The sequence below is a fragment of the Neocloeon triangulifer genome, unplaced genomic scaffold, assembly GCF_031216515.1.
Source record: "Neocloeon triangulifer isolate White Clay Creek 2 clone unplaced genomic scaffold, ASM3121651v1 ptg000014l, whole genome shotgun sequence".
NCBI classification, from domain to species: domain Eukaryota; kingdom Metazoa; phylum Arthropoda; class Insecta; order Ephemeroptera; family Baetidae; genus Neocloeon; species Neocloeon triangulifer.
In genome coordinates, this window is record NW_026775556.1 from 20,068,256 (window position 1) to 20,091,524 (window position 23,269).

Here is a 23,269-nt window from a genome sequence, read left to right on the forward strand (position 1 = left end):
TGTTTGTTTTTATCGGCGCCTGCGGGAAGTTCTGAGCCGGAGCGCGAGGAAAGGCGCACGATCCTCGTCGAAGAGGCCCCGTTCAACCCTTTGAATTTAATTTGGCCCGGCTGAAAGGCAATTTCGCGACAAATAATGAGAGAGTGTCGCTCCCTCCCTGTGATAATCGCAGCAATATAATGATATCACATACCGGCATTGCGAATGTTAAACCGCCTTGGGCCGGTAATCACATGGCTGCAGACATGAAAGACACTTTTCCGCCCTCGGTCTCGCTATCTCTCTCTCCGACAACAAGCGTCGACGAGAAGGCACGTGTATGTTAATGTCATTAAATACTGTGCGAGAGAGACAGGGAAGGTGCAAGGTCGCCGTTGTTGATCGGAAATTCACTTGTCAGAAAACATATTTGTTGACTTGCTAAATTTATTGGCCTGATTTATATTTATCACAAATTAATTAGTCGGAAATTAGTGGAAACAATTTACAGTTCCCAAGAGATGAGTTTTGCAATTTGATCTCTAAACAAATGCACTATACCATTATAATTAATAATATTTTTTATTATTTACAGTGTGATGCTGCGATACAATATTTATAGTTGTAAATAAATATTTTATTTATATATATATTTTATTTATTGAATAACCAAAAATTTAAAAAGGAAATATTATAAAATGAAAGGTTAAATATAAATAAAAAAATTATTAACCTTCAATGTGATTTATTATTATATTATAAATTAAGAATTTATCCTAGCATGACTCGCTCTATTTTGTGCCTTTTGGAAAATTCATATCTAAATACCATTTTCAGAACTTAAAAATATCTCATTATATTCGGGTAAATGCAGAAAATATTTTCGGAACAATGCGGATTTCCCTCAACCCTTTACCTTCCTCGTCGTGTGTTAGCATCGATTTTGCTTAAGGGCTGCAGTGTGTTATATTTGTTTTTCCAAGCTGAGCAAAGATTTGCACGGAAAATTGGATTGTTGAAGACTTGCCAAATATTGCAGGCACATTTTCGCGCAAGAAGTTTGCCGCCGAGTGCCAAATTTGATGGCGAAGTTTTGCTTTACGATGTTTGTTTATAGTACGTGCAAAACAGACTAAGAGCCGCGTTTTTGCGCCTTTAATTAAAAAGTTGCCTTGATGTATTCACTCGACGATTGTAATTGAAACGAGGAAAAGAAACTCCAGGGCTGCGCGTCGCAGCTGCAGCGTCTCTCTGCTTTTTTTTCTTAAGTGCTTTTAGATTGCCCAGGAAAATGGGAGTGCGACGAGACCGAACGGCGCAAATGAAATAAAACGGGAAAACCGTCGGCTTTTAGGGGCAAAAAGCAAGAGCGGTCCCCTCGCGTCGTCACATCACATAGTTTTTCTCTAAACCAGATAAAAAAGGACGCGCGGGTTTGTTGTCTGAATGGCAATTAGCGCATTCGGGATAATTGATTTTTATCACATTGCCACATTGGTTAAACTGTTATGTTTGTAGAGAGCTTAGAAGATTAAAAGTTTTTTCGTCGTATAGATTAAACGCTTTTTACAGCCAACATTTTCGGAGGCCGCTCTTGACAATTAAACTTCAAGAGGTTAATGGTCAATTTTTTTTTTTTTAATTCACTCCTAAATTTATTTTCACTATGGATCTCCTAATTTCAAAAGAAACAAATGATTTCATTAAGAATATAATTTATTTTCTATTTTCTAGAGATTAAAAAGTGACACATTGCAAAAATAGTATTTCTGAAGACATACAACTAAATTTTGATCCTATAAAGTAGCTTTTTCACCAGCTATATATGTAGGTTTAATAAATTTAAATTATTTTATTTCAGATAGGTATTTTTAAATTATTCATTTCCGTTTCTAAAAATTCGAAAATTTAAAAGATTTCATCTAAAATTTTTGCTCCAGTTTTTACTGTATGAAGTTGGTACTTTATTTGTAAAAAAGGCAAAACCATTTGTCAGTGCGTACCTAGCGGGCCGACTAAATTGCTGCCGTTCCAGAAAATTGCGATTAAATCCCATAACTTTTTCTCCACCCCCGCGGCCCCCGGAGATAGGGGCAATTACCATACACACTGCAGCTAGGCCTGTCTGAAATACGGCGCGAAATGGGCGGGCGGGAGGGCGAGGCTGTGTATCTTAAAAGTAGAGAGAAGATGTTGGCCGTATGAACAGGAGATAAGTGCTTTGTGACGTCACAATAGCACCACCTCGACAACAACCCTTTGTATAAACCACTGCAGTGAGTGGGGCACGCCTGGTGAGTGAAGAAGCTGCACCATCTCGCAACTTATTAAAACCCACACGGGTCTGATGAACTTTCCGCCTCCGCTGGAAATTGCTGCAAACTATAAAGGGGCTGATTTAATTTCTACCCCCGCGAGTCGGCTACAATTCGGCGCTTAATTTATCACCGTGCATTTTACACTCAACTTTTTAATTGCCGCGGCGCTATTATTCTTTTCGACCGACGTGAAGGCAGAACTTTTTGCAATTAGCGGAAAGTGCAGGGAAAAATTAATGAGGCGAATATATGCAGCGCAGGGACCGCTTGCTTTTGTGTCGATTTAATTAGCTCGCTTAAAACGCCGTTAATTTTACGTGGCATTTAATGTGCCGAAAAATGAAACCGCTTCTTCAGGGCTGTTTAGACGAAATTTCAAACAAAGGAAAAATGGGATAGTGCCGAAAACATTTTAAGAGGAGGGTAAGGGCACATTTCATAATGACTATTTAACTTTCTATTACTCTTTACTTGTTTTGTTAGCAAAATTTACTACAGATATATTATAATAGAATAGACGTAAGTCCCATGCAATTGGATTCACTGATGAGTATTAGTTGCTGTGACGATTTATTTCCTTACAACCAACATATTTTTTAAATTTGCTTTTTCATATTTTCAAGACCTGATTCACTCCAAGGTTGCTTACTAAAAAAAATTAATAGGAAACTAATATATTATTATGAAAGTAATACAAAAAATGTAATAAAATTCTTTTATAATATACCAATTTATATTTATTTGCTAAGAAAAAGCTTAAATTAAATGTAATAATTAAATACTTCTGATAACTTATTATTTAAATTACTATTTGAAAAAATCATTAATTTCAAGCTTTTCCCTGATCATTTTCCATGTGACGCAGTTTTGCTCACGTCATTATTCGCGTGTCGGACGTTATAGAATAATAATGCTAAGGTCGATCGTGTTTAAAAATAGCTTTTTGCGTCATATTTTTACCTAAAAAAATATATTCTATTCTTTCTTGGAAACGATCAAAGAAACAATACATTATTGTTATCTACTATTCTCTTCCCGATTTCGTTTTGTACAAAAAGCTCAACTGGGTACATCTGTTGCCTCCTTTCTTTTCTCTTTCAAATCTTCTTTTTTCCACTCCTCTTGAAATATATAATAAAAAGAGACGAGTGATATTAGGTATGAAGGCGACTGCTGCGCGAGTCGTAAAAATGTTTCATTAGAGCTTCAGGTAAACAATCGTGGCTTGAATTTCCGGCTGGCTCGTCTCTGGGGCTTGACTTTCCCATACGTACGCCCGCGTTCTCCGACTTTATGGATGCCCTTATCAATTACAAGCCTCCTCCTTTCGTGGAGTCGGCCGGGGCGAGCGATAAATCATCTCTTATTTAAATAACAATGACAAAGGGCATCTTATTTCAATTTAAAACTTACACGGCGCTTTTGTTTCCAGCCGTAAAACGACCGAAACGACGGCAGAGAGGAAAATAAACTGAGCTCAGGCAGCAAGTGATTTATATTCTGCATCGACACCAGGCCGCCAAAGAGGGAGATGACGTAATCGCATGAAGCCAGACGAGTTAGACACAAACTAATCTCGCAAAATGGCTGCGATTTATCGTACACCAGAAACCATAACCGTGATTTTGGAGTGAAAATAATTTCAATTCTTTGATGAAACTTGATCACAAATAAAATCTAAATAAATTTAAAATTTCTTTGCAGTTATAAAAAAAAATGGATTTTTTTTGGTCACATTTTGTTTTGAAAAAGAAAAATTTATTAAAGATTTTTTAGGTGTTTCTGATTAATTCAAAGGAGGACAATGCTTGATTGTTGCTTGTACTTGATTGAGTGATTCGAAGCATTTGAACTGATCCTTTTTTATGGTTTAAATTTAAGTGTACCAAAAATAGGGCAAGAAAGTCATCATTTTTGTCTCGACATAATCTTATTTTAATTTTAAATGTAGTTGGTGCAATTTCTGAGCAAAATTTTTATATTTTCATCTTTTTAATTAAACCTTTTTTTAACCTGACGAGTTACAAAAAATGGCTGCTTTTGTGTTCAAAATTTGCAGTTGAAATTATTTTCTCAAAATAGACGTTGATTTTTAGAAATACAGCAAGTCAGGATGTAGCTCAATAATTTGTAAATCAATTACAGAATTGGGTTTCACCAAAAACATCGTTTCCATTTTAACCAATTTATTATAGCAAAACCCTCAATTATTCTAGACGTACGTCCGGGCTTAATATTGCAATTTAGTAGAGGTTTTGCCCCGCAGATAATGTGCTCAATCGCGCCTCTGCAATGGACAGATTCCGCTCTATTTATGAAGCGTAATTGGCGCCGAGTCTCCCAATTACGCCCCATTTTTCACTACCCCTGCATGTAACAATACGGAGGATTAGGCCGGGGATTTATTAAATTGTTTGCCTCGTGCTGGAGCGCGCTGCTTTTTGCCGGCATTTTGCAGCTGACACTTGACCGGACTTAATCCTTTCCTGCGCGCCGGGTCACGGGTCGTGACAGAAACGTCTCCCCAGACAACCTTTAGCCGGTAATTAGAGCGAAAAGGGACGACCCGGTCTGCACGTTATTTTCTACATTATTTGATCGCCCGAAATCACTCATTGGATAATTTGGTGCAGAACGTCCCTTTCAATTTGCATACACGTCCAAACACGTAGAGAGAGTTTTGTGTTGTTTCGGAGTCGACGCCGGTGGAATTATTTCGTTCTCTCGTTTGTACATTTTGAATGTGTTTATTTTACATGCACACGACGAGCAATGTTTGCGCAGAATGGGAATTTGAATGAGACGTGCAAATAGCGCGCGCTGTGGGGTCAATTTGCGAACGGTGCATGCAAATTAGCAGCCATTTATTGATTTGCATTTTCCTCGTTGCGTTAAACCGGAAAAAAAACAATAGGTATCACCACACGAAGATATGTGTTATGCAAACGTTGTGTAATTGGCGGACGTGAAGGCATTTTGCAGGCTTCCTTTAATGTTTGATAATATTTATTTTGAGCAATTTGTTTTTGAATAAAATACATTTTTCAATAGGAAAAAAAATTCTACTTGGCATACAAAATAATTCTAACACAAAAAAATTATTACCAAGTTCATACACTGTCATATTTTTAAAAAAGTTTGGAATTAAATTTAGGGAGCAGCACGTAAACTTATCAAATTTGTAATATAAATTATTTAATTTTTATTTTTACAGTTTTGAGCATTTTTTTAAGTAATGAATTCGAGTTCCAAACGGTGGCCGACATTGGTTAACTTGGTTTGATATTTTATTAATATTCAATAGGACATTCACTTTATTTGAGAACTGTCAACAAGCATGAACAAGCGTATTTATTTTGATCAATTTAATTATCATGTTTAATATGTTGAATGCATCAAGTAATTGCAAAAAAACAAATATAAAGCTAAAAGATTAATTTATTAGTGAAATTTAGCTTAACATTTCAATTGTGATAACCTATTTAACTTAAATTTTTTTATAATTGGATAAAGAATAATAAATATTAAAACTAATTGTCATTATCGACGCTTTATACTTTTATAAAAAGTATTCCGTAAAACCTTTTTTTTATTTATAATATAATAAAAATAAATTAATGAAGCAAAATTTTATTTATATGACAACATTTTAAGAAATAACAAATTTTTTATTAAAAGCGAATGTTTATTAAAAAAAACTTAATCTTTTAACCAAATCAAATTTAATAGTTCACACATCACGATTTGCATAGGCAATCGGCGGTTGTGTGAATGGTGGGTTAAGTGCAAACTGGAATGCAAAACAACTCGTCCAATTAGGCGAGCAAAATCAAGCCTTATTCAAGCGAGCCCGAACTCATCGACCCACGCCGTCAGCTCAGCCATATTTCAAGCGAAACAAGAGCAGTCGCAAAACATTTCCATGTCAGTTGGAGAGCCGCAGCAGACCTCCGCGTCTGTGAATTAACTGCACGTGTCATCCGAGCACTTTATTGGCAGTCGTTTGTCTCCGCCGAGTGCGAAATTAGACAATGAAAAACACACTTTATATCTGCAGCTCGGATAAGGCGAACGGTCGGCCATCAATTTTCCATTACAAGGAATTGAAGCACTACTTTATATAATTCATCCTGCACCGATCGATCGGCGGTTTTATAGAGAGAATTCGTCGTAATTGCCGTAATTAATAAAGGATTGCCTTTTATTCTTCTTCTCTCCAAAGTTATATCAACTTCCTGCGAAATGCTCGAGTGCAGTTAAATTATTTTCGCAAAGTTCTTTCTTTGAATTTACGCAAACTCACTCTCTCGTACATGTAATTGGGTTTCTTGCAAAGTTATTAATTTTAATTAACCCTTTAACTCCTGCGTACTAAGCCCTCTCTCTGTGTTTTACTTTGCACTCGGAGGGTGGATAATTAATGCAGTTTGCAGCGAGTTTGCTGTTATTACGTCGTCGTCGCTTGTGCGGCCACCGGAACGAGAGACGTTAAATCGAATTGATTCGCGTGATTCTGGACAAAAAGTGTGTGTGCGCATCCATTAACCTAGTTGTTGAACAGCGATGGGAATTAAGGACAAACGTATGCCATATTAGGATCTTAATCTCAAATTGCTCTCATGACATTAGCAATGACGCTTTGTATAATTATTTTGCATCAAGAAGCAAGAATTGCGACTGCGAATATTGGCAAAGATCCTAAAATTTCCAAAGCAGAATGGAAAATTATAAAGAGTTTTGTTCATTTCAATTTGTAATATACATATAATTCAGATTATCTGAGGAATATAATTTTTTTTTATCATAATCAAAATTCCAAATTGTCATCGATCCTTAGCAACCGATGAAAATATATTATTTTTTCACAAGAGCACTTTGGTTTGTGCTGCCCAACCTCTCTAATTTAATTATTTCTATAAAAAGTAATTAAAATAGCGAAAAAAAATCTGACAGAATCGTTTGATATTTTATTATCAATTTTGTTACAAAAATGTTCAGTTTAATTTAAATAAGCAAGGATTTGTGATTAAATTTCTAATTTACAGGACTTTTTTGAAATGTGACTGTTAAACTGATTGCACTTCCTCAATTTTTTTATAACACTTTTTACTTCAATATTTTTGGCAAAAATTGTGATGTATAGAATTCAATTTTGTATTAAAGCCCACAAAAAATTATTAAATTACTCGGCAGCAGCCAAGTTCCCAACAACTAACAATTTTGCAGACGCAAGTTGAATTTTTGTTCCATTTTGCCGCAGAAAAAAACAGCCAAAGTTATTTTCGTGGAACTTTCCGGTCTGGAGCGCGTGCAAAATTTTTGCGTCTGCGAAAAACACATGCTATGGTTGTCAGGGACCACAAAGGGAGGCCGACTGGGGCGAGGTACAAGCGGAGTTTGCGCCTAATGCCGGCTAATTTCCATTTTGAGAATGTTGACAAGGACGGTTGCCGCGCGGGCGAAAAAGCTGCGTAAGCCCTAAATTACGCGCGTCCATCTGAGGCCCGAATTACGCAACACCGGGCGCGCCGCACCAGCTTAAAACGCAAAGCCGTGCCGCGCATATTAATAATAATGTTATGATTTGTAGCTTGCGGTGAGTCTGCAAACAGCCCTGCCTGCCCGGGCCGCTCTTTGAACGCGCGAGAAGGAAAAACGGTGCCGAGATGGAGTCGGTCGGTCCCCGAAGGACCTCGCAGAGCTGCGGTTGTTTTCCCCGAGTCGGACGCGATATTCATTACGCAAACCGCAGCTGCACAAACAGCGAGAAAGGTGCTGGGTGCTTGAACCCGTCAGTCCGTCCGTCTCTTATTATTCTGCTCATTTCACACAGCAGCCGGTGAGAATGACAACCACCCGACTAGGCACGCACTGAGAAATTTGATCAGTCACTTTTCAGCTCATCCAGCAAAGAAATAAATAAATATTTTATGTATGAAAAAATTCATTATGATGTATTTATAAAATTTTTGCAATAAATATAATTACATAGCAAGACTGAATATTAAAAAGAATAAATTTTTAAGAATTTTAAAAAAAAACTTCAGTTGTTTTCTCATCAATTTATTTTAAATTTGACTTTATTTATTCTTAGTTGAAATCAAGAATACAGTTTTTAATAGGTTTTTACATGGCTTTACAGAAATTGTGCGACAAAAATTTTGACATACAATTATGAAATTAAGTTTTAAAAATAGCTAAAAACTTAATATTTTTTTTTTTTGTCTGAAAAATATTAATTTTGAACCATTTTTTAATAATTAATTTCTCAATTAAATGTCAAAATTTTGGTTTGTATCTTCCATTCATTAAAGCCAAGTTTTTCTCGCACAGTTTCAGTAAAACCACAAAAAAGCTCTTAAAAATTAAACCCTGAAACTGCTGTTACAATTTAAAACACAAAGACATATCTGAGAAAGAATAAAGTGTCTAAAAAGTTTGGTTTCATCAAATATTTCAATCTGCAAGTTAATTTTTTTTTAAATGTTCAATAGTTACAGTAAATTTTAAAGGATATAAGTATATAAATATTAAAAATATAATGGGATTATTATATATGTTAAATTTCATTAATAATGGGGGAAAAAATAGGTAAAGATCTACATATTTGTCTGTTCCATTTAAATTAGTCAATCAGCTTCATTTCCAACGTTCTGGAAAATTCCACTCTCGGGCAATGAACCCATGAACAGCATCCTGAATGGAATTTTAACATTCATTTTTTTTTTAAATTTATTTTTATTTTAATTTTTTAATAGTTTAATGATCTTGATATTATTAATTAAAAAATAAAAAACAGCAATGAAGATTATAAATTCTATGGGAACTTTTCTTTAATTGCCAAGACTGTGCATATTTTTGTCGATTCTTCTTTCTCATGGCAAATTTTTGCGCTATAGATTATATTTTAATTTAACTTTTAAAATTTAGTTCGCGACTATTGAAAAAAACTCATTAACATAAATTGTTGTTATTTCAGAAAAATCACTTTTCATTCTCTATTGGCATAATTGTGAGTTGAAATTATACAAATAATTTTTACACTAGCTGCTTTTAAGTAGAAAAAAATGTTTTATAAAACAAGGAGGTTTTTTCCTCGTATACCTCACCCCACAGAAGTAGATTTTTTTGTGTGCTTATGAAAAGGAATTGTCAAGGGTCGCTTTCACCTCGCACAACAAGAGGGTGGCAAAATGAGACCGAGGCAGGGTTTTCATTCTCCATCCCTGGCTGGTGCTGGGAGGAAAAATATTGCACGGCGGACGCGGGGCGAGAGGCTCGGCTGCTCGTTAGTTAAATGAGGATTTACTCCTGCGCCCTCTCTTGCTCTTTGGTCTCGCGCGCTGTGTATGATTAAAGTTTTGTTCACTGTGCAGTAATTGTGTCAAGAGTAATGCGCGCACTGGCGAAAAACACGAGAATTTTCCAACTTTGTGTATTGTGAAAAAGAAGACGAAAAAGGCTTTTGTCCTGGAAGCGTGACACGGATGTGATTCGAGCTGGAAAATGATTCCAGTTTCCAGCAAAGGGAAAAGGAGTGACGCCTGTCGACTCTCTTCAAAGAAGAGCAGAGAAACGAGAAGCAAAAAGGAAGTTTTTACATTGAAATTAAAAAAAAAACGCATTCCCTGAATTTAAAGTAATTAATAACACATGAAAAATAATTCATTTTTAAATAATTAACAGCAAAATAAATTAAAATTTCTTTTCAATTTCACTAAAATTGCAAAAAAGACTTTTATGTTAGTTTTTTTAGTTGAGTATTAAATTCTTTACTTGAATATTTTATAAATTAATTTATATGAAAATAAAAATTATAAATTTGCACAGCAGGTTGCATAACTATAGCTTTTGGGGAAAGTCGAGTTGAAAAATTAATTATGGAATAATGAGACGACGCGAGCAAGTAATCAGTAATTCACGAGGTGTACAAGGGCGTTAATGAGTCGATGCGCCCAACACAAGGGGTGCAATTTAAATCACGCAAGCGGCGTCGCTCACTTGAGATGAGCTAATCCGGCTTCTTTCGCGCTGCAATGGAGGCGCAAATGAAGTCACTTTATCTGCACACAGAGCTCTTCTCTTTTTCCTCCTCATTCTTTTCATTCTTTTGACTCCTCGTGCAGTCGTCGTAACCATGGAGATTGATGTCATCCTCTTATGTATGGATGAAAATTCAATAATACCTGCCTCGGAGCTCATCACCATCTCGACGGCAGCAGTTACTTTTTCGCGCGCCTGCCTTTTGCCCTTCTTTTTCTTTTCCCATCTCCAAAAAGATTCGGCCTGACAAAAAGGCAAACCTTGGTAATATTCGTAATATTTGAACCGGAAATAATTTTTATTGAAAATTTCCCGTTCACTCGTTAATCTGGCTTCAAATTCAATTTTTTTTTACTGTTTAATGCTTTCCGTGATGATTAGAGCTCAAGAGCACTTCATCTAAATCTCTTTTTGAGCTTGCAAATAGGAATAATGGAAATTTCCTGAGTGCAAATATATTGAAAGAGTTTCAATTTAGCTTGTTCTATTTTTACTGATAGCAATTAAATTTAGACCGGGTATCAGAATTTACAATTTTTTTTACCGCACATAATTTCCTTCAAATTTGTGCAATTTTAAATTGGAAGATGAAGAATCCTCAGAATATTTTCTGCTGTAGAAAGAAAATAACAATTTTTTCCTCAAATAATATTTGCTTCAATAATTTTAGTTGAATAATATTTTCTTACTTTTTCTACAAATTGTAAAGAGTAAAATTAATAGCAGAATATATTACATTTTTCAAGAATAATTAATTCTGCGCGCTAGACTCCTTATTAAAAATTCATATATTTATTTTCTTTGCGATAAACCTTTTTATTTTTTTCAAAATCTGCAAATTGTTTAATCTTTAGGATATTTTAAAATCTTAAACAAAGATATTAAATGTTTAGAGCTAAAAATTCAATTTTCCACCAAATAATAATAATTTGCGGCGCCCACTTGTTAATTCGCTTCGAAACATCATTTGACGACACCCACACCACCCAGCGCACCTGTCACTTTGCAAATGAATTCGGCGCTTTTGCCGCTCGTCGGTGCCACCCTGGCCGCGGCCCAACCCTGACAAGGCGCCCACAAGTCGCGTCCGCGTCGAACCGCCGCGGAAAAGCGTGACACCCGTTTGGAAAAACAGTCTCGGAATCGATGGTACCGTAGTGGCTGTGCCGCGAGAAGCGCATGAAGTGCGGCCCCTATCGATCTCTCTCCTTCGGGGCGGCACACGAATTACATGAGATGCGGAAAAAGCAGGTGGAGGATTAATTGCGACTTACCTGAGCCCAGGGCCCGCAGACGGCCAACGCGACGCAGCAGAGCACTATCGCCTGATCGCTCAGTCCAAACATTTTGAACCTTTGCAGGGTCACTCGATCCTTATAGAGTCCCGAATTTCCAGTCACTGCAGTGTTGTGTTCTTCGACTCCAATGCAGACAAGTGAACTGAGCCTCGGCGCAGATGATCGGCAGAGAAGCAGCACAAAGTGCGCGGCCCCGCCGCCGCGGGGCCGCCGGCGCTCGCGCACAGCATGGGCATTGCCCAGAGATCACCTTCGCTGCTCCTGACTGGATGCGCAAGCGACCTCCCTGGTCAGGAGAGCGATTTATTGCACTTTACTAATGCATTATAATGAAAGTATAAATATGTTTATAAATTTTAATATTTGTAAATTTAATGAGCAACAACCATATAATAATAAAATTATTCAATTTCTTCTTTTTATTTAATAAAATCAAAATTATGAATCAATTTTTCTTCAAAAAACTTTTCCAAGAAAATGCAATACTTTTTTATTAAATGAAAGCGATTTCAAAGTAAAGCAGGCGTTGTAAAATCATAATCTTGTTGATAAAAGCAACTTTATTAAAAAATAAATAAAATAAACATCATAATCTTTATCACTTTTGATAAGGCTACACTACAAGGAATTAAAAATAATGTTTTTCTTTCCAGAAAATAAAAGCTTTATTTATCTGCACATATTAACAACCATAATAAAGAAATAAATTATGTGCTAGTTGTGAGACCAAAACAGATATTGCGGAGTAACATAAATAATGATTATACAAAGAATAAAGCATTGAAACTGACTCAAAAAAATAAATTAGCATTAAATTAATACTAAAATATCAACTCTCAGTAGTGTTAACAACCAAAACAGATGACTTCCTCAAAAGCAAACACAATAATTGATTAGAATAAAAGGTCTCAAAACTTGCAATTTTGATATTTTAAAGCAAATTGGTTTGTGCTACAGGAACAAGATGGGAATGCAGCTAAAAATGCTCAGGAAATTTAGGAATTGACATTGTCGTCGGGAACGAAAGTGTGCAGCACTTGTGTTAGGGCCACGAGAGATGTTTGAAGGCCGGCTGGCAAGTGTCGCTGCAGCCAAGCGCCTCGGTACTGTTCAATTAAAGCCAACAGCTTGTTGGCAATGTCGGTGCGGAACGTTGGTGGCAAATTGGTGACTCCAAGGTTTATCACAGAGAGACCCATATTGCTATTAGGGTTCATGCCCACACTGAGCAAGGCACGGCCGATTCTGAAAAATATATTTATCACTAAACTTGCCAATTTTTTCCTCGTCAAAAGATTTTACCTGCAAGCAGTGACCATTAGGTCTGCAGTGAGTTGCAGTTCTTGCAAAATCATTTCAGAAAAAGGGCATTGCAATCGAGCTCGCAGCAAACTGATCTGGCAGCGTTTTATGTGCTTCATCACTCTCTATAAAAATAAATATTTGTGTTTGCAAGAATTCAAAATTATAAAATCCGCCTCTACTCACAGCTAGAGTTTCTGGAGTAATAAATTCCAAACTGACATTGTCTGGCTCTGTGAGTAGACAATGCAGGACCGATCCATTTGGGGCTGGAAGCTCGGACTGGTCTGCAGTCGACTGACCTCTCGACGCTCTAAGAGCCAAGGTGTCGGCATGACCCAGTTCCAAAATCACTTGCCCAATGTGACCTTCAGTGTCCAAAAATATGTGAGCATCAAGCAAAGGCGCAAGAGATGAATGTACAAATTCCTAAAACATATCATTTAATAAAATTAAAAAAAATTCTTTACTTATAAGACAGCAGATCAACTCACTTGCAAGTTAATAGAATTTTCTGCCGAAATTAACTAAAAGGGTTTTCAGTTTACATTCACCCTTTTCATTTACACATTACATACCCAGTGAGTGCTGGTATTCCAAGAAAGACCTGCAGCGACTACGAAGCCAGGCCATGAAAATGGATGCGGAGTCAAATGATGAGGCCCTGACCAATTTGCTACGACGACGCCTAGGGTTCCTGATTGCGATGCTACTTGCACCGAAGTCAAAATGTTGCAAAGGGCAGCCTCTGGACAACCAGCAAGACTAAATTTTGTCTAGATGAGTTAAAATGGCGATTATTTAAATGAAAACAATACCTGTTCCAACTTGCTGTTCCAGGACAGAGACAAATGGCCCTGCCATTGTCAAGGTGAGGTCTTACCCGTCCCATAAAATCATAATCAGCCTAGAAAATGCAAAATTTTTAATTAATAATTAAAATATTTTTATTACTGGTGGAATATTTGGGAGCATCCAAAGTTTCTGACTAGACTTTAAGTCAGCACTTCCCGTATAGTTCCCATTTGTTTGCTTTGGGCCCGTGATTTTGCATTACAAAATTGTATTTGAAATGCAGATTCAAACCAAGTTGGCCACTAAAATTTCAAAATAAGTGATGATTTACCTGGAAACCATACTCCATCAAAATCACATTAGGAGGCAGATCGTACGTAGGTGACAAATTGTTGCAGCACAGCATGAGTGTGACGTGAGAAGGAAGCGAGAGCAGATGCCAAACTTTTGAAATCCCTAATGAATTAGTATAAGTGTGGTAGCTATCACCGTTGACAAAACCATTTGGCGTTTGCTGTGGAAGCAAAAGGCTGCTCAGACGAGGCCCGATGTGGATCATTCTGTCAAAGAAATGAAATTAAAACTGATCTCAACACATCTTTTGATATTTTGGAATAAATCTTACTCTACGTTGGGGAAACTTGCAACGAGCTGCTGGAAAACAGGCCACATTAGTGAAAGTTGCGACTCCTCAACGCAATCCTCGACATCCAGAACAGGCACTAAGGTGAGGAAGCGATCTTGACAGTAACGAGCAACACTCATTAATTCACTGAAATGGAAACATTAAGTAGGAAAATTAAATTCTTTTGAATGTTTTGAAATTCCCACCTTTTAGAGTAACTAAGCTGCCAGTCTGAGCTTGGCCGAAGTCTTGTGTAAAGGTGGAGGTAATTCATCTTCAACTGGGACCAAGTTTCAATTTTGTGGAACAAAAACTCCTATGAATAATAATATTTTAGGTGCATTCCAGGGATTTGGGTTCTTAAAATATGTACCAAGCAAGGAATGCGGCTGAGTGGAGAAATGTCGATCAAGGCGCCTCTGTGGCTAAGAGCAGGGTGGTCTTGGATTATTACGGGTGACAAGCCATCTTCATCCGACTCAAGCCGCAAGAGCTGCGTGAGAGTCACCAAGGCATAGTGCAAGGCACATAAACTTCCAGCACTGATTTTAATCTAAAAATTTATATACCGTTAATTTTAAATTTCAGAAGAAAAATATCAATATTTACATTGTTTGATGTGATATGTAGCTGGTATGTATTGGTTGATGGAAAAATCTTATCACTGACACAGCAGTCGACAGAGTTGACTTCTTTGTTGGCCAGTCCACCACCAGGCGGATGAACTCCTCCGACCATGACTGAAAACCCAAGGGACTGGAGAGCAGCTCTGTTTGCTTCCCAAACATCAAAGATTCTAAAAATAAATTAAAATCTGGAAAAAATGTACAGAAGATTAAGTAAAAATTTACTTCAAAATTGGTTCAGAGCTTGGATGAACCATCACATGAACTTTTCCATCAGGGACGAAACTGGGCCCCGGTAGCTCTTGAATTCTTTGAGGTTGCGGCCACAAAAGTTGCAGACTTGTCCTAGTTACAATTGGTGCTACAGGAGTTTTCAAACTACATCGGGCTAATTTCTCAGCAACCTTAGAAATATGTTTTAATTTCAAATTGTTGAGAATTTTAATTTATTACATGTTCAAATTGGGGACTTATGTTGTTTTTGCTCAAAGGGCTGTTCGGTGACAACGGACCAAAAGAAATTTGGGAGATTTTTCTTGTATTGTCATAACAGTCGAACACTTCACTCGACAGTGAACGTACGGAAGCGGCTCTAATTCTGCCACTTTCATCAGTCAAAATTCCACCGTTCATTTCGGCTGGCATGTTGTTGGCTTTGGTGTTGAAAGAGGTGTGGCGTTCCAGCAAACTGGACAGTTCTGGTTTGCTTCGAGCTACATCTAAAGACGTTTGCCCAGAAAATTTCCTGAATAAGAGCAAATTTTTTTATTTGAAACTATTTTTGTGGACAAAAATTACCCCCTGACAGCTTGAATTAAAGGATTTGCACCTCCTTGCAAAAGTTCCTCAACGATTTCAGAATTACTTTGGGAAACAGCGTCATGTAAAGGTGTCGCTCCACACGAGTTCATTGCATTAACATTGGCTCCTCGATCTAGAGAAATTTTGATTTTATTTAGTCCAATAGAATTATTTTAATATAACATTACTTATTAAACAAGAAACAATGTCTCTGTTTCCATAAGAAGCAGCCCAATGAAGCGGAGTGTTTCTACTTTCTTCACTGTCAAAGGCGTTAACACTCAGACCGGCCGCTATCAATTGGCAAACTCGACCGACTCTATAAATTGCAATAAATAAAAAGATTTAATGTGGAATTAAAATAATGAACTCTCACTCTGAATTTCCAGTTGCTCTCAGCAATTCATCAACGTAGATTTGCCTCATGTGCGAAGTGCTTGCTGTGTCAAGAGCATTTTCACCTGCTGTATTTTGGATTCCAGGATCTGCCCCAGCCGAAAGCAAAGTGCGTACCACGTCCCCTTGATCGAGCTAGACACAGACATCATGAAGTTCTTGATAAGAAGATTATTTTTGTGTAAATTTACATACTTTTGTGGCGTAGAGCAGAAGAGTTCCGTCATCAATGAGCGGCGAGTTCAAAACCTTTTCTTTCGTCAAATTCTCTTGGCCTGCAATTTAGGTGTTTGTCAGAAAGTTGGCAAATTGACGTGTCAAAATATAAATTTTGCTGAGTACACACGTTGTACTCACCTTTATCACAGGCTTCAAGCAAGGTTCGGACGATGTCTGACCTTCCCTGCTCGATTGCGATTTTGATGTTCGAAATCAATTCACTGTCCATGGTCGTCAGAAATTTTGTAGCCAGAATCGGCTGGAATGAATAATTTTAAATGCTTTTAATATTCATATTTTAAAACTAAATTTTCTGATGAATGGCAAGTGCAGCGAGTTGACGTCAAATTGACAACACAACCGGACACCGGTGATGGGCGGAATCCCTGAACCAAGGGAGTTTCACTCCAACTCAACCAATGGGGATGCAGAAAAAGCAACCGGGAAATCATTCACGAATTTAAGTTTTTAAAGGTCCGTGGGGTTGTGAGATTTACGCAAAATATATACTTAATCCTTCAATTTTATGACTATGATTATTGCTTACAGAAAGCAGCAGAAATAAAACTTTGCCTGATCTTTTTTTCTTTGAAAAATACTCGATATTTAATGATATCAAATTGATACATGATTCTGAGTTTTTAAAGGCCGATTTGGCTAAATACACATTTTCTGCTAAACCTGGACAACAGTTTTTAGAATGCAATTAATTTAACCCTAGAAATACTATAAATTACTTCTTATTTGAAAAATATACTTATGAAAATAGCATCAGCTGGAAATTGCAAAGTCCAACAGATTTACATTTAGCAGTCTTCAAGGGTCTTAGAATTAATAAAAAAAAATCAATTAATCTCTTAGGTCTCTGACATTTTCCACTATCTAAATCTTTGCCAATCTATGGGCGCCACCCTTGCTTGCTCTTGAAACCAACTTCAGCCTTGACAGTGCGACCCATGCCGTCATAAGTCATCCCCTCAGGCAACTTTGAAGCGTTGTCGTACATCCTCTTGAGCAGTCCAGAAGAACCAGAGGAGCTGAGACGAGACACCCCAAAGATGTTGTTTTGCTTCTGCAGAGGCACTGTGACCTTGTTGGAGTTGGAAGGCTTCAATGCGCGAGGCTTGGGAACGGTAGGGGCAGTGCTGGTTGAAGATTTGGAGCTCTGGCTGCTGGAAGGCCTGCTGGACGAAGCTGAACTTTTCTGACTGTTCTTGTGCCCAGATTCGGAGCTTTTCTGGCTGTCGTCTTCCAAAAGCCCAACTCCCAGGTCATCCATTTGACTGTCGGCCAGTCGAGGCTTCTTGCGAGCATTCATTTGCAGAGTAATAATCTCCTTTTCCAACGCAGCCATCTGATTTTGCAGCCGGGCCACTTCTTCTTTGTGTTCCTTTTCAAGTTTGGCAATGCTCTCCTTTGCATGATTCTTCTCCTGCTCAATGCCCCTTTTCAAATGCTGAATTCTGTTCTTTGAGGAAAGCAGCTCTCTAAAATAATTGAAAAATAGAAAAAATTATCATTATTTTTGGCTTACTTACCTTTTTAGACTGCGACACATGGTAAGAATAGAGTCAACATCTGAGGTACTGGCACTATCTCTCAGAGCCTCATCAGCTTCAGAAAATGTTCCATCCACAACTTTGTTCACACTAGAAAATTAAACAAATTACCCGAGTTATACTTTCAATAAAGCTTATTAAAAAACAAACCTTTTCCAAATTTTCAAATCATTTTCAGCCTTTTGTTTGAGTTTCTTCATCTCTTGAAGTTCTAAATCAACATTTTTCAACAATTTAATCTCCTTCTTCATGAGTGCGTTGTGACTCCTAATGCGCACCATTTCAGCGCTGACAACTTCATTGGCAGTTCTGCATACAAAATCGATTGATATAAAATGATTGTGACACAGTCATCAACATTTACTTCAAATTATCAAAGTTCTCCTTTATCTTTTTCAACTCAGCCTCTCCCTCATTTCGACTTTTGTTCAAATTTCGTATTTCTAAGTTCAGAGAGTCGATGGTTTGCATGAGCTGACTTGGGTCCTGCACAGATGACTGATCAGCAATATGTGGAAAAAGTTTGATGCACTTATTCTCTGAGGTTGGTTTTCTGCACTGCGGGCAAGATTGAGTCCTAAAAATAAAAATATCAATGAGTAAAAAAATACATTTTCGAAGATTTTGACAGAAAAATACCTCTCGAACCACTGCATGGTGCAGGCAACGTGATACATGTGCCCACATGGTAGACAAAAAATGTCACACGTCTGGTCAAACAAGTTCAGACAAATTGAGCACGAGAGTAACATATTTCTGCTACTTGTAGAAATTCGTCAAATTCGTGTCTGAAATAATTTTTCTTGATTAATTAAGGATGAACAATGAGAGAAAGTACATAAAACAATTAAGATTGTGTAAAATTCAAGTTAGCGAATAAATTCTTGAGCATAATGAATAATAACCAAAATATAAAAATTAACGAAAAATACGAAAATGCGAGTGTGTAATGTACGCATTCGTGCAACGAGGAATGCACGCGTTTTCTATAAAGTCTGTGGGACGTCAAGTTTCCTCTAAGATTGATTTAAACTAATAAATTAGATTAAGAGCTTTTATTCAATATACCAAATATACCATTTAATTCAAGCTGTAGACGTCAAAACCTAAAATTAAGGGCCAAATTTTCTGAAATTCCAAACTAAAATCGACGCTTCGTCCTGTCCTGAACCGCATATCCATGCCAAAGCAAAACTGAAACATATAACATCTGACAGGTCGCGAATCGCGGCAACCGGCTTTTTGTTGCTTGACCAATCGGCTTTCGTTTCCAAGTTCCAAGGAGGTTTTTAACAGATGCTGCAACCCGCACAACCTCCCGCACAAACCTGCTAAAAAATGATAGGCTGACTTTTAATTAATTCTTGAATTAGCAAACAATTAATATTTATTGCTCTGCTTCAATTAAATTTATTTTTAATAATAAACATAATACGAAGTTGTTAGAAAAGGAATCATTAATTAAAAAAAAATCCAATTTAAATTCTTAACCTCAAGACTTGTTTCAAATTTTATTAAAGAAGAAATTAATTTAATATAATTGCAACACTTTAGACAATCATCTCCAGCTCACGGGCGTATTCCATGAACTGCTCGGAGAGTTCCTTTGACGGCAACTGGTGATCTTCGATTTTCTTCTTGTCGAGAGCAGTGAAGTAATAAAAGTTATCCGACTTCAGATTCCAGTTTCGCTGCAAGTTTGCAATTAATTAACATGCAGTTTACATAAAAAGGGTAATTAAATTACCTGTCTACCGTAAGCCTTGGCATCTTCCACAGAGGAGAGGTAGAGCATTTTGACAGCTTCAGGCAGAGAAATTCGCTCGTAAGCTTTTTCCATGCAGGCAGCAATTTCATCTCTAACAGTCGAGAGCAAAATCTCCATGAAGAAGGAGTAATCAGGATTGGGGACATTTTCCTTGGCCAAGAAAATCTAAAAGAAAAGACGCAATAGATAAAATAAATACAAAAGTATTAAATATTTTAGAATTTTTGCAACAAGATTAGAAAATTGAGGCCGCTTTGTTTTAATTCAATTCAATGAATTTTAATATATATCTAAGAAACGTAGATTGCATTTTTTTTCCATTTCAAAACATATCTAAAGAATATGAAACAAATTGATTTTAAATATTTTTTACTGAAAAGGAAGGAAAAAAACAAAACTGAAATATTTTGTCGGATTTGTCCTGTTTTAAGTTACAATTGAAACTTACTCTATTGTATCTGCCCTCCATAAGGTACTGTTCAATGGACAGGGGGTGTTTGATGTAAGCGTTGTGGATCTGGTCCGGGGGCAGCAGTTCGAGCTCCGTGTGGAACTCGGCCACCGTGTTTTGTGACAGCAGGTAGAGAAGGTTGAGCCCCAAGAGCTGGTACTTGTATGGAGACTCCAAGAGACCAGTCCTTGAACACGTCGTTTTTGTTGTGTAAAATAAAATAATTAAAATATAATTCAAATTTCTCACTTTTCATCCCCCTGCTTGCCGTAGTCCAAGTAGTACGGCTTGAGTTGGGCTATGTATCTCTCAAAAGCGGGAATATCTTTCTTCGCAATGCTCCATTGCGCTCCTATTTCTAAGGTGTCACCTGAAAATCATTACTTATTTTCACTCTGAAGTCTAAAAATATTATTACATTTTGAAATGAAAATGTAAGAAGAGACAAATTCTTACGGGCGAGAAGGAGACACTTTTCAGAAGCATTGGTCTGGTCGGTGGGCAAAAAGGCCAACTGCGTCAGTTCAACCTAGAAATGCAATCAAATTTTTTAATTTCGATAACAGAATAAGCTGAAAAATAATAAAAATGAAATTAAAATGAGATTTCAACAGGGCAATGACTTGCCAAAGTGACACAAGGTGCAGCCACCGGAGTGGAATTCTTCTTGTAAAAGTCAAGTTTTGGAAGAAATTTTCAGGTCAATCGTACCTTCAGTCTGGTCAAAATTTGCCCTATCTTTTCCAAGTTCCTCGGTTTGGCCTTCCACTCGTCATTTAGAGCTTTGAAGGAAATTGCGGCCTGTTTGTACGCGCTCGACTCCATTGTTGATGTTTGCTGCAAATTTAGGGGAAGGTTCTGAAGGGACACACAGATGGCGCTGAAGTAATTTTTTCCGCGCGAAAGCAGCATGGACTATCTATTAGCTACGGAGGACACAAAACTTCAAAGCTCTCAAACTGTTTGAATTTAATGAAGATCGTTTTGCTTGAAACTGGAAATTTTTAAATTTTTTGAACAGCAGGCTTTAAACTGAACTGTGCAAACTTGAAATTCTTTTTTTCGGAACCGAATAAAATGCATAAATTTAATTTTTTTTTACATAAAAACCATTTCTCTTACTTTATTCCTATGTTCAACTTATATAATTTTGATAATTTTACTTTATTTCACTTTATTTGAAAACAATCAAGGGCATGTTGGAAGAATGCAGTCATTGTAGCCTCTGAGCATTTCATTGATTGTCCTGAGGAAAGGCGATGGACCGCATCCTAATTCGTTGAAGATATCATCACAAAAAAATCCAATAATATGCACTCCTCCGAGTTGAAGTCTTTGTATTAGTTCCATCTACGCGCAGTAAATTATGAAAAATTAAGAATATTCCAGAAGTGAAAATTGAATATTCACGCGGTACTGCACTGCGCCCATGTCATCAAAAGAGGCCCATTTTTCTCCATTGGAGGCAGACGTTTGTGTTTCATTTGTACCTCTTTTCACTACCCAATTATCTTTTTCAGAAATAAATATCCTTCGCATCATCTACAAATCGTTTTATATTAAATTTGAACCAATTTATTACCAAATCCTCTCATAACTGATCAATTAATTATTTAATTGATATATAATATAAAACATAACTTTCAATAGCATAACACATGAAATATATTTTTTTAAAAAAAAAAAAAAAATATTTGTATAATAATATTTAATTCAGTTTTAACTGATGAATAATAAATAAATAAAACCTACTGCAATCCACATAATATGCTGTTTATCATTCAAGATCCTACTTCCAACACCTGCATCTTTATTTTTTCTGTGCAAAATAAATTTTAAAGTTATCTTTGACCATTTTCTATAATTAACGGACTTTATCGCCAAAGTATATAATTCAACTTCCGGCTTGAAGGCCAAAATAATTTTCCCAGGATCGTCAACTTGAGCTCTAAACATTTCCAAGGTGTTTTTCTACATAGAAAAAAAGTCAAAATTTTCCATTGATCTCATTACTTATTAAATTAATAAGTATTCCGAACGAACCACTTCAATATTTGGAGTGCTGAATCCAGTTGTGAGAAGAGCCGATCCGTGGTAATCTGTGGCGTAAATTAATAAGTGATCAACAACAGCCGCCACCTTGGGAATGTCGACTCCTGCGATATATGTATAGAAATAAATACACTTTTAACAATTAATTCCTAAAAGAAATTTTGCCTCTGTTTAAAATTGCTTTTGAGCCAGAGCACTCCGTAGTAACCAGCAGGCCGTCTGGTTTTAAAGCCGTTGTGAAGTTCTTCAACAATGTCACGTAATTTACTTTGTCTTGCACAGATCCATCTATGCCGCCCTGTTTACCCGAATTTAGAAAAAAAAACTCTTGGTCAAAATGATTTGAATTTCAATACGAAAGGCGTGGCTGGATGGATCCAGCGAATGTTGACGCCGTGAAAGTTGTATTTTTTTATAATAGCGACAACTTCGCCCACAAACGCGTTCCTTTGATTATCAATTTTGCTGATGCTGGAAAGCATCTTTGGTGATATTGTTACAGGGGAAACACCCCACCAGTCACCTAAAGTTAACATTACGAACAAAGAGGTGTTAAATTATTTTACAAAATTAAATTTACCAATGACAAGGATAACTTTCATCTTCGCCTTTTGAAAGTTCCTCAAATTCTTCTCTAATTCTTTATAAAAACGTTATATTTTCAGTTTCTCTTACAATTTCAGTCGAGCTTACGTTTGTATTGGTCTTCCATAAAAATAACCTTTTTCTGCACTTCACTGTATTTCACAAGTGGAAACACTAAAATATGGGTGCATAATTTTGATGCTGCGATCCAATCCGACAGACTGTTAATTTTTGTATCCAAATCATCCTCGCGACTAAAAATACAATTCAATCATATATTCTTGAAAAATATATAAATAAAAACTCTAAAATATTTTACAAGGAAGGGTCAAAGTTGCAGAACACTTTTTTGTCCGACCTCCAGTTTGGAACAAACGTGCCATGGCACATGTGCCCAGCAACTATAAAAAATATATAGAGATTTTTTTATATATTTCATGGAACCGAATTTA

The 23,269-nt window shown here is 36.7% G+C and overlaps 4 protein-coding genes across 5 annotated transcripts in view; all 4 read right to left on the reverse strand.

Annotated features, from left to right (window-relative positions):
• The window catches only part of LOC132199412 (amyloid-beta-like protein), a 74,603-nt gene extending 62,804 nt beyond the window's left edge, over positions 1-11,799 (reverse strand). For both annotated transcript variants that reach the window (XM_059624089.1, XM_059624088.1), the window contains exon 1: positions 11,615-11,799. In XM_059624089.1, coding sequence (XP_059480072.1) covers positions 11,615-11,686 — 72 coding nt within the window. In that variant the 5' untranslated portion in view covers positions 11,687-11,799. The remainder of the gene's footprint in view (positions 1-11,614) is intronic.
• A 485-nt stretch (positions 11,800-12,284) lies between these two features.
• LOC132199693 (uncharacterized) lies at positions 12,285-16,783 on the reverse strand. Its single transcript, XM_059624616.1, has 17 exons — positions 16,541-16,783; positions 16,379-16,458; positions 16,164-16,318; positions 15,976-16,106; positions 15,785-15,920; positions 15,440-15,731; positions 15,212-15,390; positions 14,970-15,156; positions 14,734-14,913; positions 14,567-14,676; positions 14,361-14,507; positions 14,067-14,295; positions 13,759-13,847; positions 13,519-13,705; positions 13,127-13,369; positions 12,941-13,065; positions 12,285-12,883 (listed from the first exon to the last, which is right to left on the reverse strand). The coding sequence occupies exons 1-17, from the start codon at positions 16,629-16,631 to the stop codon at positions 12,634-12,636; spliced, it is 2,811 nt and encodes a 936-aa protein (XP_059480599.1). The 5' UTR covers positions 16,632-16,783; the 3' UTR covers positions 12,285-12,633.
• A 204-nt stretch (positions 16,784-16,987) lies between these two features.
• LOC132200073 (E3 ubiquitin-protein ligase TRAIP) lies at positions 16,988-19,183 on the reverse strand. The gene is made up of 6 exons (XM_059625262.1): positions 19,039-19,183; positions 18,601-18,749; positions 18,326-18,538; positions 18,112-18,270; positions 17,941-18,051; positions 16,988-17,889 (listed from the first exon to the last, which is right to left on the reverse strand). The coding sequence occupies exons 2-6, from the start codon at positions 18,711-18,713 to the stop codon at positions 17,301-17,303; spliced, it is 1,185 nt and encodes a 394-aa protein (XP_059481245.1). The 5' UTR covers positions 18,714-18,749; positions 19,039-19,183; the 3' UTR covers positions 16,988-17,300.
• A 255-nt stretch (positions 19,184-19,438) lies between these two features.
• On the reverse strand, positions 19,439-21,042 carry LOC132200396 (26S proteasome non-ATPase regulatory subunit 8). Its single transcript, XM_059625832.1, has 6 exons — positions 20,892-21,042; positions 20,637-20,709; positions 20,430-20,550; positions 20,178-20,367; positions 19,709-19,894; positions 19,439-19,652 (listed from the first exon to the last, which is right to left on the reverse strand). The coding sequence occupies exons 1-6, from the start codon at positions 21,003-21,005 to the stop codon at positions 19,512-19,514; spliced, it is 825 nt and encodes a 274-aa protein (XP_059481815.1). The 5' UTR covers positions 21,006-21,042; the 3' UTR covers positions 19,439-19,511.
• Between the last annotated feature and the right edge of the window lie 2,227 nt (positions 21,043-23,269).

Bases quoted from the DNA above. Each gene is read 5' to 3' on its own strand.
- LOC132199693 (XM_059624616.1), bottom strand. From the start codon at position 16,631: ATGGACAGTGAATTGATTTCGAACATCAAAATCGCAATCGAGCAGGGA. The intron at 13,848-14,066 runs GTAAATCATCAC...TGCATTTTCTAG, and splicing joins TGATGGAGTATGGTTTCCAG to GCTGATTATGATTTTATGGG. The intron at 13,706-13,758 runs GTATTGTTTTCA...GACAAAATTTAG, and splicing joins GGAACAGCAAGTTGGAACAG to TCTTGCTGGTTGTCCAGAGG.
- LOC132200073 (XM_059625262.1), bottom strand. From the start codon at position 18,713: ATGTTACTCTCGTGCTCAATTTGTCTGAACTTGTTTGACCAGACGTGT. The intron at 18,539-18,600 runs GTATTTTTCTGT...TTTTATTTTTAG, and splicing joins ACCATGCAGTGGTTCGAGAG to GACTCAATCTTGCCCGCAGT. The intron at 17,890-17,940 runs GTAAGTAAGCCA...CAATTATTTTAG, and splicing joins ATGTGTCGCAGTCTAAAAAG to AGAGCTGCTTTCCTCAAAGA.
- LOC132200396 (XM_059625832.1), bottom strand. From the start codon at position 21,005: ATGGAGTCGAGCGCGTACAAACAGGCCGCAATTTCCTTCAAAGCTCTA. The intron at 20,710-20,891 runs GTACGATTGACC...TTGCATTTCTAG, and splicing joins AAATTTTGACCAGACTGAAG to GTTGAACTGACGCAGTTGGC. The intron at 19,895-20,177 runs GTAAGTTTCAAT...CTTTTCTTTTAG, and splicing joins TGGAGGGCAGATACAATAGA to ATTTTCTTGGCCAAGGAAAA.